The sequence below is a fragment of the Poecilia mexicana genome, unplaced genomic scaffold (assembly GCF_051168715.1).
Source record: "Poecilia mexicana isolate PSO_F unplaced genomic scaffold, ASM5116871v1 scaffold_19, whole genome shotgun sequence".
Classification (NCBI taxonomy): Eukaryota; Metazoa; Chordata; class Actinopteri; order Cyprinodontiformes; family Poeciliidae; genus Poecilia; species Poecilia mexicana.
This window is the reverse complement of record NW_028263388.1, coordinates 21,321,216-21,337,498: the sequence shown is the minus strand read 5'-3', so window position 1 is coordinate 21,337,498 and position 16,283 is coordinate 21,321,216. Positions and strand designations below refer to the sequence as shown.

At 38.2% G+C, this 16,283-nt stretch overlaps 2 protein-coding genes across 6 annotated transcripts in view; one reads left to right on the top strand and one right to left on the bottom strand.

Annotated features, from left to right (window-relative positions):
* afap1l2 (actin filament associated protein 1 like 2) overlaps positions 1 to 16,283 on the top strand; it is a 55,013-nt gene that overhangs the window by 17,570 nt on the left and 21,160 nt on the right. For 3 of the 5 annotated variants that reach the window (XM_088001041.1, XM_014973149.2, XM_088001040.1), the window contains exons 3-4: positions 7,441 to 7,506; positions 10,887 to 10,981. In XM_088001041.1, coding sequence (XP_087857167.1) covers positions 7,441 to 7,506; positions 10,887 to 10,981 — 161 coding nt within the window. The remainder of the gene's footprint in view (positions 1 to 7,440; positions 7,507 to 10,886; positions 10,982 to 16,283) is intronic. The other 2 variants (XM_088001039.1, XM_014973156.2) reach the window with 1 other exon arrangement.
* LOC106907464 (kelch repeat and BTB domain-containing protein 13) lies at positions 11,770 to 13,803 on the bottom strand. Its single transcript, XM_014973167.2, has one exon. The coding sequence runs from the start codon at positions 13,733 to 13,735 to the stop codon at positions 12,224 to 12,226; it is 1,512 nt and encodes a 503-aa protein (XP_014828653.2). The 5' UTR covers positions 13,736 to 13,803; the 3' UTR covers positions 11,770 to 12,223.

The following is a 16,283-nucleotide window of genomic DNA, read 5'->3' as shown; positions in this document are numbered from 1 at the left end:
CAGACTTTAAAAGGTAAAAAACAAAAGAACAATCTATTTCAAGATCTATTTACTCGCATCTAAAAATCCCTACCGTATTGCTTATAGATGCAGGAAACTTCTAAAACGCTGTCAGACTTTATCAGTTTTCATACATTTTGGGCCAAATAAAGACAGAAGAGAAAGGTTTAAAAAAAAAAAAAGCTTCATCTGTTGTACCACCAGAGTTGGAAAAAAAACAAGATTGGAAGCAAAAATATTTAGAGGAAAGGAAACTTGGTCTATCAAAACAAAAAGTTATCTATTTGAGTCAACTAAGTGCAAAATCTTTGTGTTCACTAAATAGCAGTTTAGTGTTATATAGATGCTTTTAGCATTACTTTTTAAATAAAGGTGATGACAACTAATATCGTTTTTCCTGAAGATTAAGTCAGAAATTCATCAGTATGAACAGTTTGAGAAAGCAAGGTGAACAGAAGATTACGAAATAAGTGGTCCGAGAATATTGCCCTGAGGAATCCCACATCTGGTCTTATTTATATTTGCCAAATGAGATTTGGCAAAGTAATGTTTTAACTAATTCAGATTGGTGCAGTTTAGTTATAAATCCAGTTTACGTGGTCTTGGTTGCTAACGCTAGCAGTTAACAGCTAACAGACCAAGAATAAAAACTGACAAACTGTTTGCTTGTTAAGATTTTCTGAGCTTACAGATGCATCTCAATATAACAGAATATTATTGAAAAGTTAATTTATTACAGTAAAGTAACTCAATATCTTTATCAAACTTTTATCTCCGTATTTCTGCAGCTGATGAAAACATGACATTTAATTTCTAAGGACACTACAGAATTAAATCAGAGCATAATGTAATTATTTTTCTGGTTAATACAGTCACAAATAATTGTGTCATCGTTGTTCTTTTGAGCTAATAAGCAATGATGTCCAGATTCTTTTCAAATGCCCAGAGTCAAAAAATAGATGTACATGGGACTAATCCCCACTTTGTGGTAGGAGAATGTAGCAGTAGTATTTGCCTTTTTTCTGCTTTTGCTATCAAAATCACTAACAGTTTCTTTCTCTTTTATTACAACTATCACTATTACAATTCTTCCTAAATAAATGCCAAGCATGTTGATGTATATTTCTTACTCACTGGGTTTGAAACTCGGCATGAAAACGGTGGAGCTACTGGTGGGTAAATGTGATTTATGCTGCAGTTATTTACTGTGCTTCAAAAGGAATTGGATGTCAAATAAATCAGATTTCTTATTGGTGTTTTTGTTTTAAGGAGTCATTTCTCTCAGTTTCTCTCCCCACAGTCGAACTTAGCTCTGCATCGTTCTCAGAGACTTGCCCTCTAACAATCACACAAGCAGTCATGATTTTCCATGTTCAGGTCTTGGACTCCTCTCTCCGTACTTCCTCTTCTGGCTCCAGGCTGTATCATTTTTCCAAAGCTGCATTTATCCTCTGGGGGATGCTCACTTCCTTTGCAAAGGAGCTTATAAATAGCCTTTCAACTCTGTTCCCTTTAAAAATCTGTTTTCACTGTACAGGCAAAACATCGTTTTATTCCGCTGCTGTTTGGTTTCACCTCATGGTATCAGTTTCAAAGGAGACGCTTCGTGAGAGTTTCACCCCAAGGTTGGAGTTTTGTTTTATTTCCTCTCAGGGTAAAATCTTACTCAGCTCAAATATGTAGTTCAACCAAACAGCTTTCCTCAACAACTGGGCTGCAGCTTCACGATCAGTTCCCAGAACACGTTATAATAACCAGCTTTGCTCCGCTGTGCTGCAACCTCAAGGTTTGTTGTTGAAGACAGAACATTTACTCTGGCCGTTTATGTGGTGAAGTTACGAGGGTTTTATAGTTCCTCCACCATCTACATATTTCTTTGCTGCAAAGTTTCATCATCTAAACCACTATTAGAGTGCACATACAGGTCAAGTTAACCCTTTGCTGCAGATATTCCAGCAATGATTAAAAACATGATTATTTTACCGTGTATTAATTAAAAACGGCTATTATAAACCTTTAACATTTTTGCATTAAACTAAACCTTAAATAGAGGCTCAATGAGAGCAAGATTAGTGGAAACCTTTTATGGATCTGGTTTATCTGGTTTTGAGCTTTTCAGAACATCACGGCATCCATGTACAACATCGTGACAAACTCGAGGCCCGCAGACCAATCCGACCTATAATAGCTGTTCTTGTGGCCCTCTAGACTCTCAAGGGCTTCAGAAATAGAACTTCAAAATGACAGTTGTGTGCTTAAATATTATTTTATCAGTCAAACCAAATCAGTTTATATTTGCATGTGTCAAACTACATCAAATACAGAGAAAGCTTTAATATTTTAACAGTTTGCTAGTAGGTAGTTTTATTGATACATTTCCACAGACATTCATGATCTTGATATGGCTCAAATAAAAATGACTGCTTTATGCTACTGAAATTATTCTGTTGTGATTATTAAAGTAAAGTTTGTAAACACCCTCGCTGACAAAAAGTTTTTAATCACCAACAAGATTTTGTACGCATCCTCTCTTCAAATGGATTAACACAACCAAAGATGCAACTACATATTATTCAGGTGGATGTGAAAACATAAATGAACCATTTTTAATTTTGAACCCTTATTTATTGTGAAGTGTTGATTTTATTTTTGAAACCTTATTTATTTTGAAGTGTTGATTTTATTTTTGAAACCTTTTTTATTTTGAAGTGTTGATTTTATCTTTGAAACCTTATTTATTGTAATGTGTTGATTTTATTTTTGAACCCTTATTTATTTTGAAGTATTGATTGTCTGAAAGACCTTACACATGAATTGCCCCATGTGGGGTTTGAACCGATGACCTTGGCGTTACCAGCACGGTGCTCTAACCTGCTGAGCTAACTCACCTACCTTACAAACTGTTGAGTTTCCATGGATTTAAGAAGAACTGACATGATCTTACCACAATGAAGATTTGATGAAAGTGCTTATATTCTAATGTTTTTCAAAACAACATACATAATATTTTATTTTCCAGAGATTTTGTATTTTGAAGTGTTGATTGTATTTTTGAACCATTTTTAATTTTCAAGTGTTGATTGTATTTCAGAGATATTTTCTATTTTAATGTGTTAATTTTATTTTTGAACCATTTTTTATTTGTACGTCTTGACTTTATTTTTTAGCCATTTAGCCAAGTCTCTGTAGAACCATTTGTCTCTGCTAATGACATCTTCAATACAAGTTTTTGATCCCAGGCTTAGTTTATGGACTGTAATGTGAAATTAGGCACAAGTATAAGTTTGACAGTTTGTTCACCAAGTTACTGTGCTCTCTGAGAGGATCTGTAAGTATTTGACATTGTTTTATGCCCATCGTTGACATTAGTCTCTAACAAAATGTGGATCATCTACCAGGAACACTGCAAAGAACATGAGTTTCTGTAGTGTAGTGGTTATCACGTTTGCTTCACACACAAAAGGTCTCTGGTTCGAAACCAGACAGAACAGATTTTGCATGCTCTATTCATCACAGGTGTTTACTAAAGGTCAACAAGGGCTCTGTGGTGTCATGGTCTGTACTCTGAATCCAGGCATCTGAGTGCAAGCCTTAGTTGAAATTTTCATGTGTTGCATCTCACATCATCAACTTTGGAACCTCAAACTGAAACAAAGCAGAGAAGTTCAGTTCCTGTAGTGTAGTGGTTATCATGTTTGCTTTACATGCAAAAGGTCTCTGGTTCAAAACCAGACAGAAATGTTTTTTGTAGGTTATGCATCTCTTGGGGTGCAGTGAGACAAGAGCCTTCGTCTTTGGTGATGGTTCATTTGCCAATCGACTTCAATGTAGGCTTCTTTGAAATCGAAGCTACTTTACTTCAATTGTCAATTGGCAGTTCTATGGTGTAATTCACATAGGCCTGCGGGCCACATGTGGCCCCCCAGCATTTTATAGGCCGATGATTGACTTAAAATAGGTTTTGAGCACAAATTGACTACAAACTACATTTCAACCAAAGGTTTGTAATGCCTTTTCTAACCAAACGCTCCAAAGCGTCCGGTCCATAACTCTTCAACACGCTGTCAGCTCCTGGTCAGAAAGACGCATTTAGTTCAGAGACCATGAGATGATATTCAGAAAGGATTTTTTTAATTAATTGATTTCAGTTGCCTCTGAGACTAAATCTTTGCATAAAGTCTATAATGTCTGCCCATGTGACTTGTTTTTATTATTTGTTTGCTTACCTTTAAACACTGATTTAAATATTGTAATTTTTAAACTGAGCAGTAATTTTACATCCATGGAAACTCAAATGTAATATTTAAAACTTTAATGCATAAAATGAGTTATTTAACAATATGAGGTGTTTAATGTATTTTTAACATTGTATTTTTATACATTTATGCTGGAGGTGCCCAAGTCTAGTTTTCCAGAGCTACCATCTGCAGCTTTAGATGCATTCCTTCTCTGACACACCTGGACCACTGACTCATTATAAGCCTCTACAGAACTGAATGAGGGAAGTCAGCCTTTTGTCTGGGATGTTTTAGCAGGGATGCCCTCCTGATCTGTACCGTCAATGTGGCCCGTTGAGGGTGGCCAATATGCTGAAGTGGCCCTCGGTGAAATTGAGTTTGACACCCCTGCTCTACTAGGACTACGCAAACCCAAAATGAAACGCATCTCAATCTACATCAACATCTGACATCTGCTACTACAGTCTAAGAGAAATCTTCTATGTCTGATGCCTTTTAGCGATTGCATTAAATCAATCAGCCAGATTCCAAATTCAATTCAAATTCAATTACAAAATACTTTATTAATCCCAAAGGGAAATTAAATGTTGTTGTAACTCATTAATTCTTCAAAGAGTTATTGTAAATCGTCATGGCTACTGGCAGGAAGGATCTCCTGTAGCGGTCTGTATTCCAGTAAATCTGAAGAAGCCTCTGACTGAAGATACTCTGCTTTCCCAAGACAGTCTCATGAAGAGGATGATATTATTTGCTGTTCATACTGAGGATTTTTCTTCTTATAGACCAGTGGTGTCCAAAGTCAGTCCTGGAGGGCCGGGAACCTGCATGTTTTAGTTCTCTCCCTGGTTTAACACACCTGGAGGCAATGATGGCTTGTTAGAGAACATTGACATGCTGAAAAGGTTGTTTCTACCAGCAGGGAAAGAACTAAAACATGCAGAATGCCGGCCCTCCAGGACCAACTTTGGGCACCCCTGCGTATAGAAAGTGAGTTTTTCCTCTCCACTGTCACCACATGCTTGCTCAAGTATTTTGATTTACTGTAAACTTGGAAAAAATGTCTTGGATTTATTGGATGGGTGACTTTTAACCAGTTCTTTCTAAATGACAGCTGATTGCACTATTTTATAATTCCAACTGAACTGGACTATCAGTTTGATAGAACTCAATTTGTATGTAATGTGTATGCCTACCTTGAGATTATATTTATTATGATTAGGAAATATATGACTAAGGGGAATTTAATTATAAGTTTTTGACTGTTGGAGGCTCCTGAAACTGTCAGATGACACCGTAGCTCCATTTGTTATGCCATCTGCTTCCTGATCTACATAAAACAACTCCTTACAAATCACATCAGTGATGTTGCATAAATCACATAAGCACATTATTTCCAAATCAGGTCTTAATCCTATTTTTGACAGTAAATGCCTTATTTAACTACATACATTGAAAAAACATTGCGTCGTTGTTGATGTTAACTTAATATTCAATCCACCTTCAAGCTTCATCTTTGCTTGAAATAATCCAACCTTGTTTTTATGAGTGTTTTTAACAGATCAAGTTCAACAGTTACATATCAAAATTAGTCAACAATCCTCCAAACTTCAAAGATGGGAGTGGCACAAAGCTCTATCTGTGCAAGCGAGGAGGTCTCTGACTAATGTTTGATGAATGCTTACCCCGGTAAGAGTGGGTGTCAGTAGTGATCCCATCTGCCTGCACAATGGTCTGATTGTTGGGATGGAGCACCCTCTTAAATCCTGAACTTTGGACAAACATCCTCAACGTTTGTTTGGCACAAAACTGAGATTAGATTTTCCCACATTTACTAGGAATCTCAACGTACAGTTGCTTAAGAAAAAGCAAAGATTGTCCTTAGTATCTTGCAATGCAGTTGAAACCAGAGGTTTACATACTCTGACTAAACTCCTCTTATTTTAGATCAACTTAGATTACCAACATTAGTTTTCTTTGCTAAATGGCACAATAATGACAGAGAAGATCAGATATAATTATTGTCTTTTAAATTAGAATTGTACACACAGAATGTTTTCTCTTTTTTTTAATAACGAGGGAACTTCTCGAGGCACGCCTGTGGAAGTATTCACAAGGCATGCCTTCAACACACTTTCTTGTTTCACAGAATGGGAACGTCCAAAGAAATCAGCCTGGAAATCGGTTGTGGAGCCACACGGGTCCGGCTCACCCTTGGGATCCATTTCTAGATGCTTGACGATGCCATGTTCATGTGTTAAGATGATTAAATGCAAGTTTAGACTTGATGGGAATGTCCAAACATCATGTCACTCAGGAAGGAGACTGGTTCTGTGTCCCAGAGAGGAACGTATTTTGGTCCAAAATGTGCAAATGAAACCAAACAATAGCCAAAACCTGGTGATGATGCTAGCCTAAAGCGCTAAAGATACAGAGAAAACACCAGAAAAATTCAGTTTTTGTCTGTTTGCAGTTTACATTATTACCATGCAGCTACAAAATGAACACATGTGGAACACTTTTTAGAGATGTTCTAATGTTTTCAGTGACACAATAACCAAAATTTCTGATAGTTACTTCAAAACATAGACATTCAGAACCAGACCAGTTTGTCTTGAATGCCTGAAATGTTCTGTTGTCTTTTCACTTGAAATGTTCACATATTTAGAAAAAACAAACGCTTAATTCAGTTATTTTATGGCTAGGGATAGCTCAGTTAAAGAAACTGTGAACCCGGTCCAGACATCCTATGCTGGAGCATATTTGCCAGACTTGTGTAGTTTACTGAATGTTGGGGACTTTTCCCTGTGAAATCCGGATATCAGGGTTTTAAAGAAAGCACTGAGCAAATATGCTTACATGAATCTGGGTCTTAATCTGTCGAATCAAAATGTTTGACTTTGATTCTTCTTTAAAACCGACATGGATTACATACAATAACTAGGAATAAATGGTTCAAAACTGTACAGATATTTTTGTTTTTATTGTTGTGTCTTGCTTTAAGTATTCTGAAATGTGGGACAATTTACTTTTCATCTGAACAGTGACCTTATTTTCTGGTTCTTTTTTTCCATCTGTTTGTCTTTACAATGTTCCTTTCATCAAACCGCTCGTGTTTTTGTTAGGTTGGAAACTTGTGTGGTCTGAGATGATCTTCCCACCTGTGAAACTGTTAACCGCGTTTTGTTGTTGTTGTTTTACGCAGGTGGTGATGAGGAATACATCTACATGAACAAAGTGGTTGTTTCTGGAAAAGGCAAAGACGACAAAGGTAAGAGATGTGAAATGATTTGTCGCTAAAAGGTGACAAATCACGGGGAAGAATTCAATCTTATTTTTATTTTCATTGAGAAAATGAGCAGAACTTTGCAACATATAAAAAGATTGCATTATAAAGCACAGAAAAATGCTACCTATTTATGCAGACTTGTGATGACCGTTTAAATGGTGAAGCCATTCTTTCTATCACAACTGTAGTAATCTAACAATTGATGCCATGCATGCATTACAGAACAGATCAAACAACTTAAAAGCATTTATTTAAACCTGCTAGCTTGGTTAGCATTTGATGATCTTCTGTGTTGCATAAGACTACATTTCATAAAGTCGTCATCTAGAGCTGTGATGACCAGTTACATTGAAATGTTTCAGATAATCATAAAAATCAGTTAATAAAACAAGAGTAAATTCAAAGTAGAGTATTCAAATGAGGATTTTATTTTTTTCAAACAGAACGGTGTAAAAAGGTACATGTTAAGTCATGAAATTAACTGTGCTAAAGCAACTTTTTTGGAATGCTGTATTCACTTGCCACACTTTACTGACCTGTAGATGCAGGAAATCACTTCAGTAGAACCTTTCTGACAACATGAAGTAGGCTTCATCACTTTAAGCTGACATATCAAATTACAGAACCGATAAGAAGCAAACTAACTGAAATCTGTCAAGCTGGAAATGCTCACAAGGCATTTGTAAAGCTTTGGTGCTACTCCAAACCACACAGTGCTATTTTCCAAAACACATGAATCACTGGTGAACCTACTCAGGAATTTCTGGACTACCAAAGTTACTCCCAAGTACATCAGCGACTCATCCAGGGGGTCACAAAAGAACCGACAACATCTGAAGTTCTGCTATTGTCATTTGCCTATGTTAAGTTTAGTGTTAATGATTCAACAATAAGAAAGATATTGAGAGTTCAAGAGCCAGACCCATGCCTGACCACAAAGGTCAGGATCGCATTTGGCAAACAATAAAAAAAAATAAATAAAACCTCTTAATTTCCCAGATTTTTGGGACAATATTCTGTCTGGACGACCTGCTGACAATTCTGGAGGAGAATCAGTTTGTGACCAAATCACACCAGTAAAATCACTTCTAAAGTGTTCAAAATACTAAATATAAAATAGTAAAGAGTGACAAAAAGTAAAAAAAAAAAAAAAAAAAAATTGGCTCAATTTTTCAGAGCACTGAATAAGAAGCAGTATTATAGTGTTTCGTTCAGAGTTTTGTATATTTTTTTGAGTTTTAGACTTCACTTATCTTTTTGTTTTTTGACCTTACTTTATCAAATTCATCTTGTTTAATGTTTATCTGTAAAAGGAATGTTTGTGACAAAGCTTTAAAAGAAAAGCTCTCACCTGAAGGACTCTTAGTTGTAATGTTTGTGTGTTATTGTTTGCACACAAACGGCATTATCACATCTCAAGCTTAATTTAGAGTCAAATGAATAACTGAAAAGATAAGCTGCTGCAAGCAGAGGCGCCCCCTCACCCGTCCTCCTCCCACGCACCATTTCCTGTCTGCTTCTTCGAAGTCTCCTCACCATCTGAGTCGGACCTGTTTTGTTTGGACAGCGATGAAGAATGTGGTTTTAGCAAGAAGCAGATTTAACACTTGTATTCAACAGCAGCACTAGAAAAGCCACAAGTTTTCTTCTACAGAACTGATGGAACGCTGAGATGTGAGAATAGAGCTTTCATAATGAGCAGACGCATGTTTTAATCTAAAAATCTTCAAATGCCCATGAGAAAGAAAGGGGCTAAGCGCCTTTTTCTAGGGGCAGTAAGTAATGCAACTTAACTTGGCATCTTTGAAGCTCAACTGTTGATGTCAGAGGAGAATGGCAGACTGGTTTAAGATAATACGGTGGCAACTGTATCTCAAACACCCATTCATTACCACCAAGGAATGCAAAATACCATCTCTAATCTGAACATATGACATGTTGAACCTTGAAGTAGAGAGGCTACAGCAGCAGAACATTATTCCAGGTACCACTCATGTAGACTAATAACTGGAAACTGAGGCTACAATTTGCACAGACTCACTGAACTTAGACAACAAGAATTAGGACAAACATTTCCAATCTGATGGACCGGGCAACATTCAGATGTTAGGCTGGAAATTTGTTGTGAAAAACATAAAAGTAAGGATTCTTCGTGCTTTGTGTCAAAACTTCAAGCTATTGGTGGCCATTAAATGATATTTCCATCATTAATTTAAACACTACAACCCACCTAATTATTGTTGCATGTCAGAATATTCCAAAATCCCTGAAGAACGTGTCCATATTGTTTAATCAACAGCAAAAAGAATTAAGACAAAAGAGGATTACAAACTTTTACTAGAAGATGTATCTAATAAAGTGTCCAGTGAATGACTTCCTGTGCCAGTCACACTTTGAGATGGCTGCAGCTTCTCATGAATCCCTGCGGTGTTAGAAACTGTAATAATCGAGACTATTATCCATCAACATCAAACCAAAGTTATCAGTGAAACTTATCATTAATATTGAAATTTAACGAACACATTTACTACAATAATCGTCCACTTAAAATAAATTCCACATGGCAAAAACATGCAACTTTTAAAACCACAGATGAAGGGAGTGTTGGGTTACTTCTCTTCTAACTTCCTGCTTCAGATAGCTGTGCTGCAGTGTTCCTGCTAGCTTTTTCATAAATAGAGTGAATGGAGATCAGGTCTTTGCAGTTATTTTATTATTTTCTTTTCAATAACAGCTGCTGCGTATGATGAGTTGACGACGGGTTATATTGCTATGTCCAGCAGCCACCAATAGGGGGCGTCTACTTCTAAAGGCATCAGTTACTTCATAAATTAAAGAAAAGGTGTAAAAATGGCTTAGCCTCACATATTGTCATCTTAAATGTAGACTTCAACCTTATATTAACTATAAACTGTATCATAAAGATATTTACGGTATTAATTTAAGCTCTGGAAATATTCTATTTTTTTTATAAAGCTTAGAGGTGCAATAGAATAGCAAGTTGGCAGGGCTGGTCACCAGTCGATTTCAGTACTTCTGAACAGTTTTCTGGTAGTGCAATTGATCCGATCATGCAAAATGCTTCTACATGTGGCTTTTTTTATTCGGTATCTGTGATTGAACAAAGAAGGTTCTGTTCTCAAAGGACTTCCAGAAAGCATTAGTTCATAGGAGAGTAGTGAAACATCTGGAGATTGAGTGCTTGATAAAAAAAATAGACTGAGTCTACATTTGCATAATGCTCAAGTTATTTGATTTCCCACAGGTTTTTAAAATTGAAGTAATCAATATAAGCACAAGATTTGAGATAATGCGTACTAATCTTCTTCGTTTTTTCCCCTTCCTTCTGTGCATCTGTGCAGCAGATGACCATTTGGACGCCTTTGTCAATGGAAAAGCAGCAAAATTTGTCCCAGTGCCACAGAAGAACCTTCCTGACCTACCACCACCCAGAACAGTAAGTTATTGCCAGTTGTTCCCGTTCCATCAAAGAAAAGAATTAGGAGATTTTAAACTTTGCAGATAACAGTGACATCCAGAAACTGAATTTAAATCAAAGGGAAGGGTCGGTGAAAATCATTAAATTCTCAGGTTTGTGAAATGAGTTCAGTGGTATTTGATATTTGACATGTTGACATTAAATGTCTTGCAAAAGTTTTGCACACCCCTTGAAATGTCATAACATTAAAACTACAAACTTCCTTATATTTTGTTGCCATTTATTAGGAGTAGAATAACAAAAGCAGTGCATAATTAGAAAGTAAATAAAAAAGGATACATGTTTGTCTTTTGCAATTTGGTGGGTTGTCTTCTATGTGTGAAAATTTAGAGTTTGATGTTTGTTTCAGTTCATCTTTAGCTCAGACTCAGTCATATGGCACTATTGGTCTTACTGCCTGTTTTATTATGTATGATACTGTTTGCACTAAGCACATAATGGAAACACTGAATTCTCTTGTACATTTGGCAATTTTGATCAATTGAATTCAGTAGTTGAGGAAGACTGTCAGTGAAGTTCAACTTGTGTCATAGATTCTCAGTTAGATTTAGATCTGGACTTTAACTAGGCAATTCTAACACATATCATGATTTTAATTTGAAAATGAAGTGTAATCTTCCACTTGAGTTATTAAGTATTTTTTATTGTAACTTTACAAGCAGTAACAACGTTCAAGGTCTGTAAATACTCTTGCAAGGCATTGTAATAATAGACATTACTATCACTAATATAATGCAAACCTAATGATATTTGCTTTTATTTAACTGAAACAGACAAGAAAAAAAATTCTAGACTGTTTACAAGCCTATAAGTCACAGAAACAAGCGACCGCACACTAAAGCAGCAATTGCTCATGAGTGTGTGAGTGTTAGGCCTTTGTGTTGACCGGGAAATTACTGGTTCCTGAATTGGCCCAGTGCGACTTCGGGAAAATGGCAGAGAATGAGAGGCTCAGAGCATCCCATCAACCCCTTTGAACTTTACACACACAGACACAGCGGCCTTTCCTGATCTAAACCACAGAAGCAGCTGTTGCTAATCAGAGCAAATCTTTGGTGTCAGCACATCTTTGTGTGTATGTGTTGTGTATGTGAGTAAGTGAATGTGTGAAGAGTATTTATCTGTTAAAAATGTCCAGAAGTATTCCAATTTTTTTTTATCTCTTAGACTTTTAATCATTCTATCTCAGTTGGAGTAACTTCACATCTGTTGTATAACATCCACAAATCTTTCTGAAATGTCTGGCAAAGTGATTTCTCTTTGTCTCTCATCCACATCCAGTTCTGGTGTAACTGGTCCGGTCTTGGGGAGTCTAAGCAGACAAGTCCATAGTGAACCACTCTTTGGGAATCCCTTCATCTGTCTGTGGGGTTTCCATCCATTTGCCGTGATGGTGTATTCAAGAGTCAACATGTGCTTCACTGTGAACGCAGAGTCCCCTCTTGTCACCGCGGTGAACAGCGACCCTTTGCTGTTTATGTAATGTCCGGGCATGGCGGTCCACTGGCCAGTCGTAATGTTGTAGCAGTCCATCAGGCAGCGCAGGAAGTCGTCGCAAGGCCCGTTCCTCATCACATACAAATTGTCCCTGTGGGCCACCATACAGTGGCCGTAGCTTTGTGGTCTGATCATGGTGGTGGTGAGACTCCACTTGTCTTTTAGTGGCATGTACTCATAGATATCTGTAGTGTCGGGGGGTTTCCAGAAGCAAACAAACATTCGCTGACGAGCAACAGCACAAGCGGCTGATGCTACAGGTCTGGGTGCATGTTGGATAAACGTCCACTCTCCCTTTGCTGCGTCGTACTTCTCTGCTGTAGAAATTATCTGTTTTTGAGCTTCTCCACCAATGGCGTATAGGCGCCCCTCATGCCCAAGCAGCGTAAAGTCGTATCTTGGTTGCTGTGGACCTGGAAGAGTTGTCCATATCCCTGAATCTGGATTGTAGCAGAAGCTTCTGTCCACTGTGTCTTTGCCATAGCCGTAAATTCCCCCAACAATGTACAGCCGATTGTCAAGCACGGCCACCCCAGCCCTGGAGGTACTGCAAAGAATTGGCAGGTTTGTCAGATGCTTCCACTCCCCTTCCTTTTCATCAAGAAAGCAAACAACCCTGAAAGAGTCCTGCAGCAGCTCCATTGATGGCGTATGGGTCCCTATGGCAATATAACTAGCAGGGGAGAGCGTTTGAGAGTATTTGAGCAGCTCTTCAGGAATTGTGTCTTCTGCTGCTTCCTTGAGGTCATCAAAAGCATCACAGAGAAAGAGAGCAGCGTTCTGAAACAGTCTGTGCACTCCGAAGATGGAAGCCGCGTGGTAAAGCAAGAGGCAGTTATCCGAGTCTATGATGTCGCAAAGATGCCGAGTCAAAGTGGGGATCTGCAGGAAAGCAGCGCACTCTACGGCTTCAACAAGCTCTTCTGGGTCCCTGATGGGGGGGTTCTCATCCCTGCAGACGGCAAGCGCAATAAGGAAACCTCTTGCGTGCACGCCTCCTCTCAGATATAGCTCCTCTTCCTGGCTTTCTTTCATCCCTGAGTGAAAGAGAGCTCGGAAATAGTCGCTGTGCCTTACAAGAAACCCACGGTTAAGATGGAACCAGCTTTCCTCCACTCTCACTCTCACCCAGTCTGCCTCTGCTTCCTCCAGATCAACAGTTGGATTCTCGGCTTTAATATCCTGGCTGATTCCCAGGCTCCCAGGCGCTTCCATGATCGTTCAAACAAAGACCTCATCTTTCTAAAACAGGCCCCAAGTAATTATTTGGTGCATGACTTGAGTGTAGATTAGCCATTTTCCCCTCTAACACTACATGAGTTTAAGTATGAGCTGAACTGCGCCCCGCCTGCCTGGTCTGAAAATAGCTTAGGCTATAGATAGCCACTGTGTCACTTGCAGGCATTGGGCAGGATAGAGAAACCGTCAACATGCACTATGAGTTGTGTTGCTGTTTGGAACTACAGTGCAAAAGTATGAAGTGTATTGGGATTTTATTGATTTATTTAGAAGGTGGAAAAGTAAGGAAAACAGATTTTTTTTATTTTTTTTTTAACAAATTAAAATCTGCCAAGCAACTCAGTATTTTGTAGAGGCAGTTTTTGCTAAAATTACTTCTGCGACTCTTTGGTGGCGACAGTGGTAGGAGTTTGTTCCATAATTGGTGGGTTGCTGGTTCGATCCCCGCTCTGTCCGTCTCTGACGTTGTGTCATTGAGCAACATCTGTTGTGTCCTTGGATAAGTCGCCTCACCTGCTGGTGGTGGTCAGAGGCGCCGGCATATGGCAGCCGCTATACAATTACAGACCATTTACCATTTGCTCAGTCGTATTGTCTGTAAACAGTCATTTTCAAGTTCTGGCACAACGTTCTTGGTGATTTAGGTCTGGACTTTGACTAGACTGTTTTAAACATGGTTTGATCTAAGTCATGATACTTCCAATCAGTGTTTGGAAGCCTCTGAGAATTTTCTTCTAGGATTGTCTTGTTTTCAGCTCCATGCATCTTCCCATTAAAAGGCCTGTTACAATAAATAATGAATCAATTAATTGCATGATAAATTAAAAGAAACTCATTTTCATTCGCTTGACTTATCGTTTTTCTCTTTTTACCAAAAACTGAATGATAGAAGTGTTCACTCTGATGCTTTTGTCTCAACTTGCCCTTCTTTTGAAAGATAATTTTGTTTACAGAGGCTTCCTTATTCATTGTATTTGTTGTTTTCTTTATTTATTTTGGATATTTAACATGTCTTCCAGTTCCAATTTAAATGTTCACTGGAATTTAAAGGTTATTGATCCTTGGCAATGTCTTCTTGCATTATTGTGTCATTGTTAACAATAATATTATCGTTTATCACAATAAGTTCTGGGGCAATTTATCGTCTAGCAAAATTTATCGTGGCAGGCCTACGACCATTAATTCTGACGAGCTTCCCTGTCCCTGCTGAATCATCCCCACAGCATGATGCTGCTACCACCATGTTTCATAAAGGGGATGGGTATTTATTGTGAGGGGCAGTGGCTTCATCTGATCTGAGCACCTTCTTCCACATGTTTGCCATATCTTGAATCAGGACTTCTTTTCTCCTCTTTCTTTTGATTGTCCTGGGTTTTATTTAGGCGTATCAGTGTAAAGGGGGTCATGTCACACTTTCCAAATTTGTATTTCTAAAAACAAAAAATGTTAGAAACAAAAAATGTTGCAAACTCCCCTCATGTATAATGTTTTTCTGGTCAGTCACATAAAGTCCCAGATATCCACAAACGCATATGTTTGTGGTTGTAGCATGAAAAAAAATTGTGAAAAAGCAATAAACTACTATTTACTTTAACAAAGTGCTGAATTGGTCATAGTTGTGCATCCTTTTAAATCTAATTTGTTTTGTTGTTAAGTCTGACCATTGTGGATTTCCTGTAATTAAGCATCATTTTTGGTTGGCTGTAAGAAAAAGTTTATCTTTTGCAATTCGGAAAACATCCCTCTTCCCGAGGAGTCAAAACAGGAGACGAATGCAGAACATACACAGACTGACTTATGAGGTTTTCTTCACTTTACTGCTCTTGGAAAGCTGAGCTGCACTTTTCTATTTTAACTTTAACAGGAAGTGATGAGAGTGGCAGAAAAGTGTAGGATTTCTGAGAGCTAGAGTTTTTCCTGATCATTTTCATCACCAAGCCTCTGATCTGCTCTGAGTGCCCTACAGGCCCTCAGCTCCTCTGGGTCTCTGTGTTTGCACGTGTTTTTGCTGCGGCAGATTTTTGGCATGGGAACCAGGGATTTTCCATGTTCCTCAGAGTGTTCGTTTTTTGGGCTCTTTTTCCCACTCTCCCCTCAAAGCCCCTCCACCACACCCATCTTCCTCCCCTCCTTTCTCTCTCTCTTTGTTATTTATGCCCCAACTCCTCGATCCATCCCGTCTCGTCTGTGTTTCTGTGGTGAGGATGTGTGCATGTCTGAGTGTGAGACAGAGACAGAAGTGAAAGCAACAAAAAAAGTAGTTGGCATGTGTCCTTTTTTCTCTTTTTTGTGTGTGTGTGTCTTTTTCAACATTCCAGTTGGCCTTCACCCACACAACCAGGAGATTTAGTTTTTGTGAAGATGACAGAAATGGAGAGAGAAGAAGGGAAAACAGATAGAGATAACAGTGGGTGGGCGGTGTGGATGGGGGGGCTGCTGCTGCTGCTGCTGCTCTGGAATGCTTGTCGTTCTTTTTTTGTTTTTTTGTTTTAATTAATAACAGATGCCTTCACTGCTCTGTGTA

Bases quoted from the DNA above. Each gene is read 5' to 3' on its own strand.
- LOC106907464 (XM_014973167.2), bottom strand. From the start codon at position 13,735: ATGGAAGCGCCTGGGAGCCTGGGAATCAGCCAGGATATTAAAGCCGAG.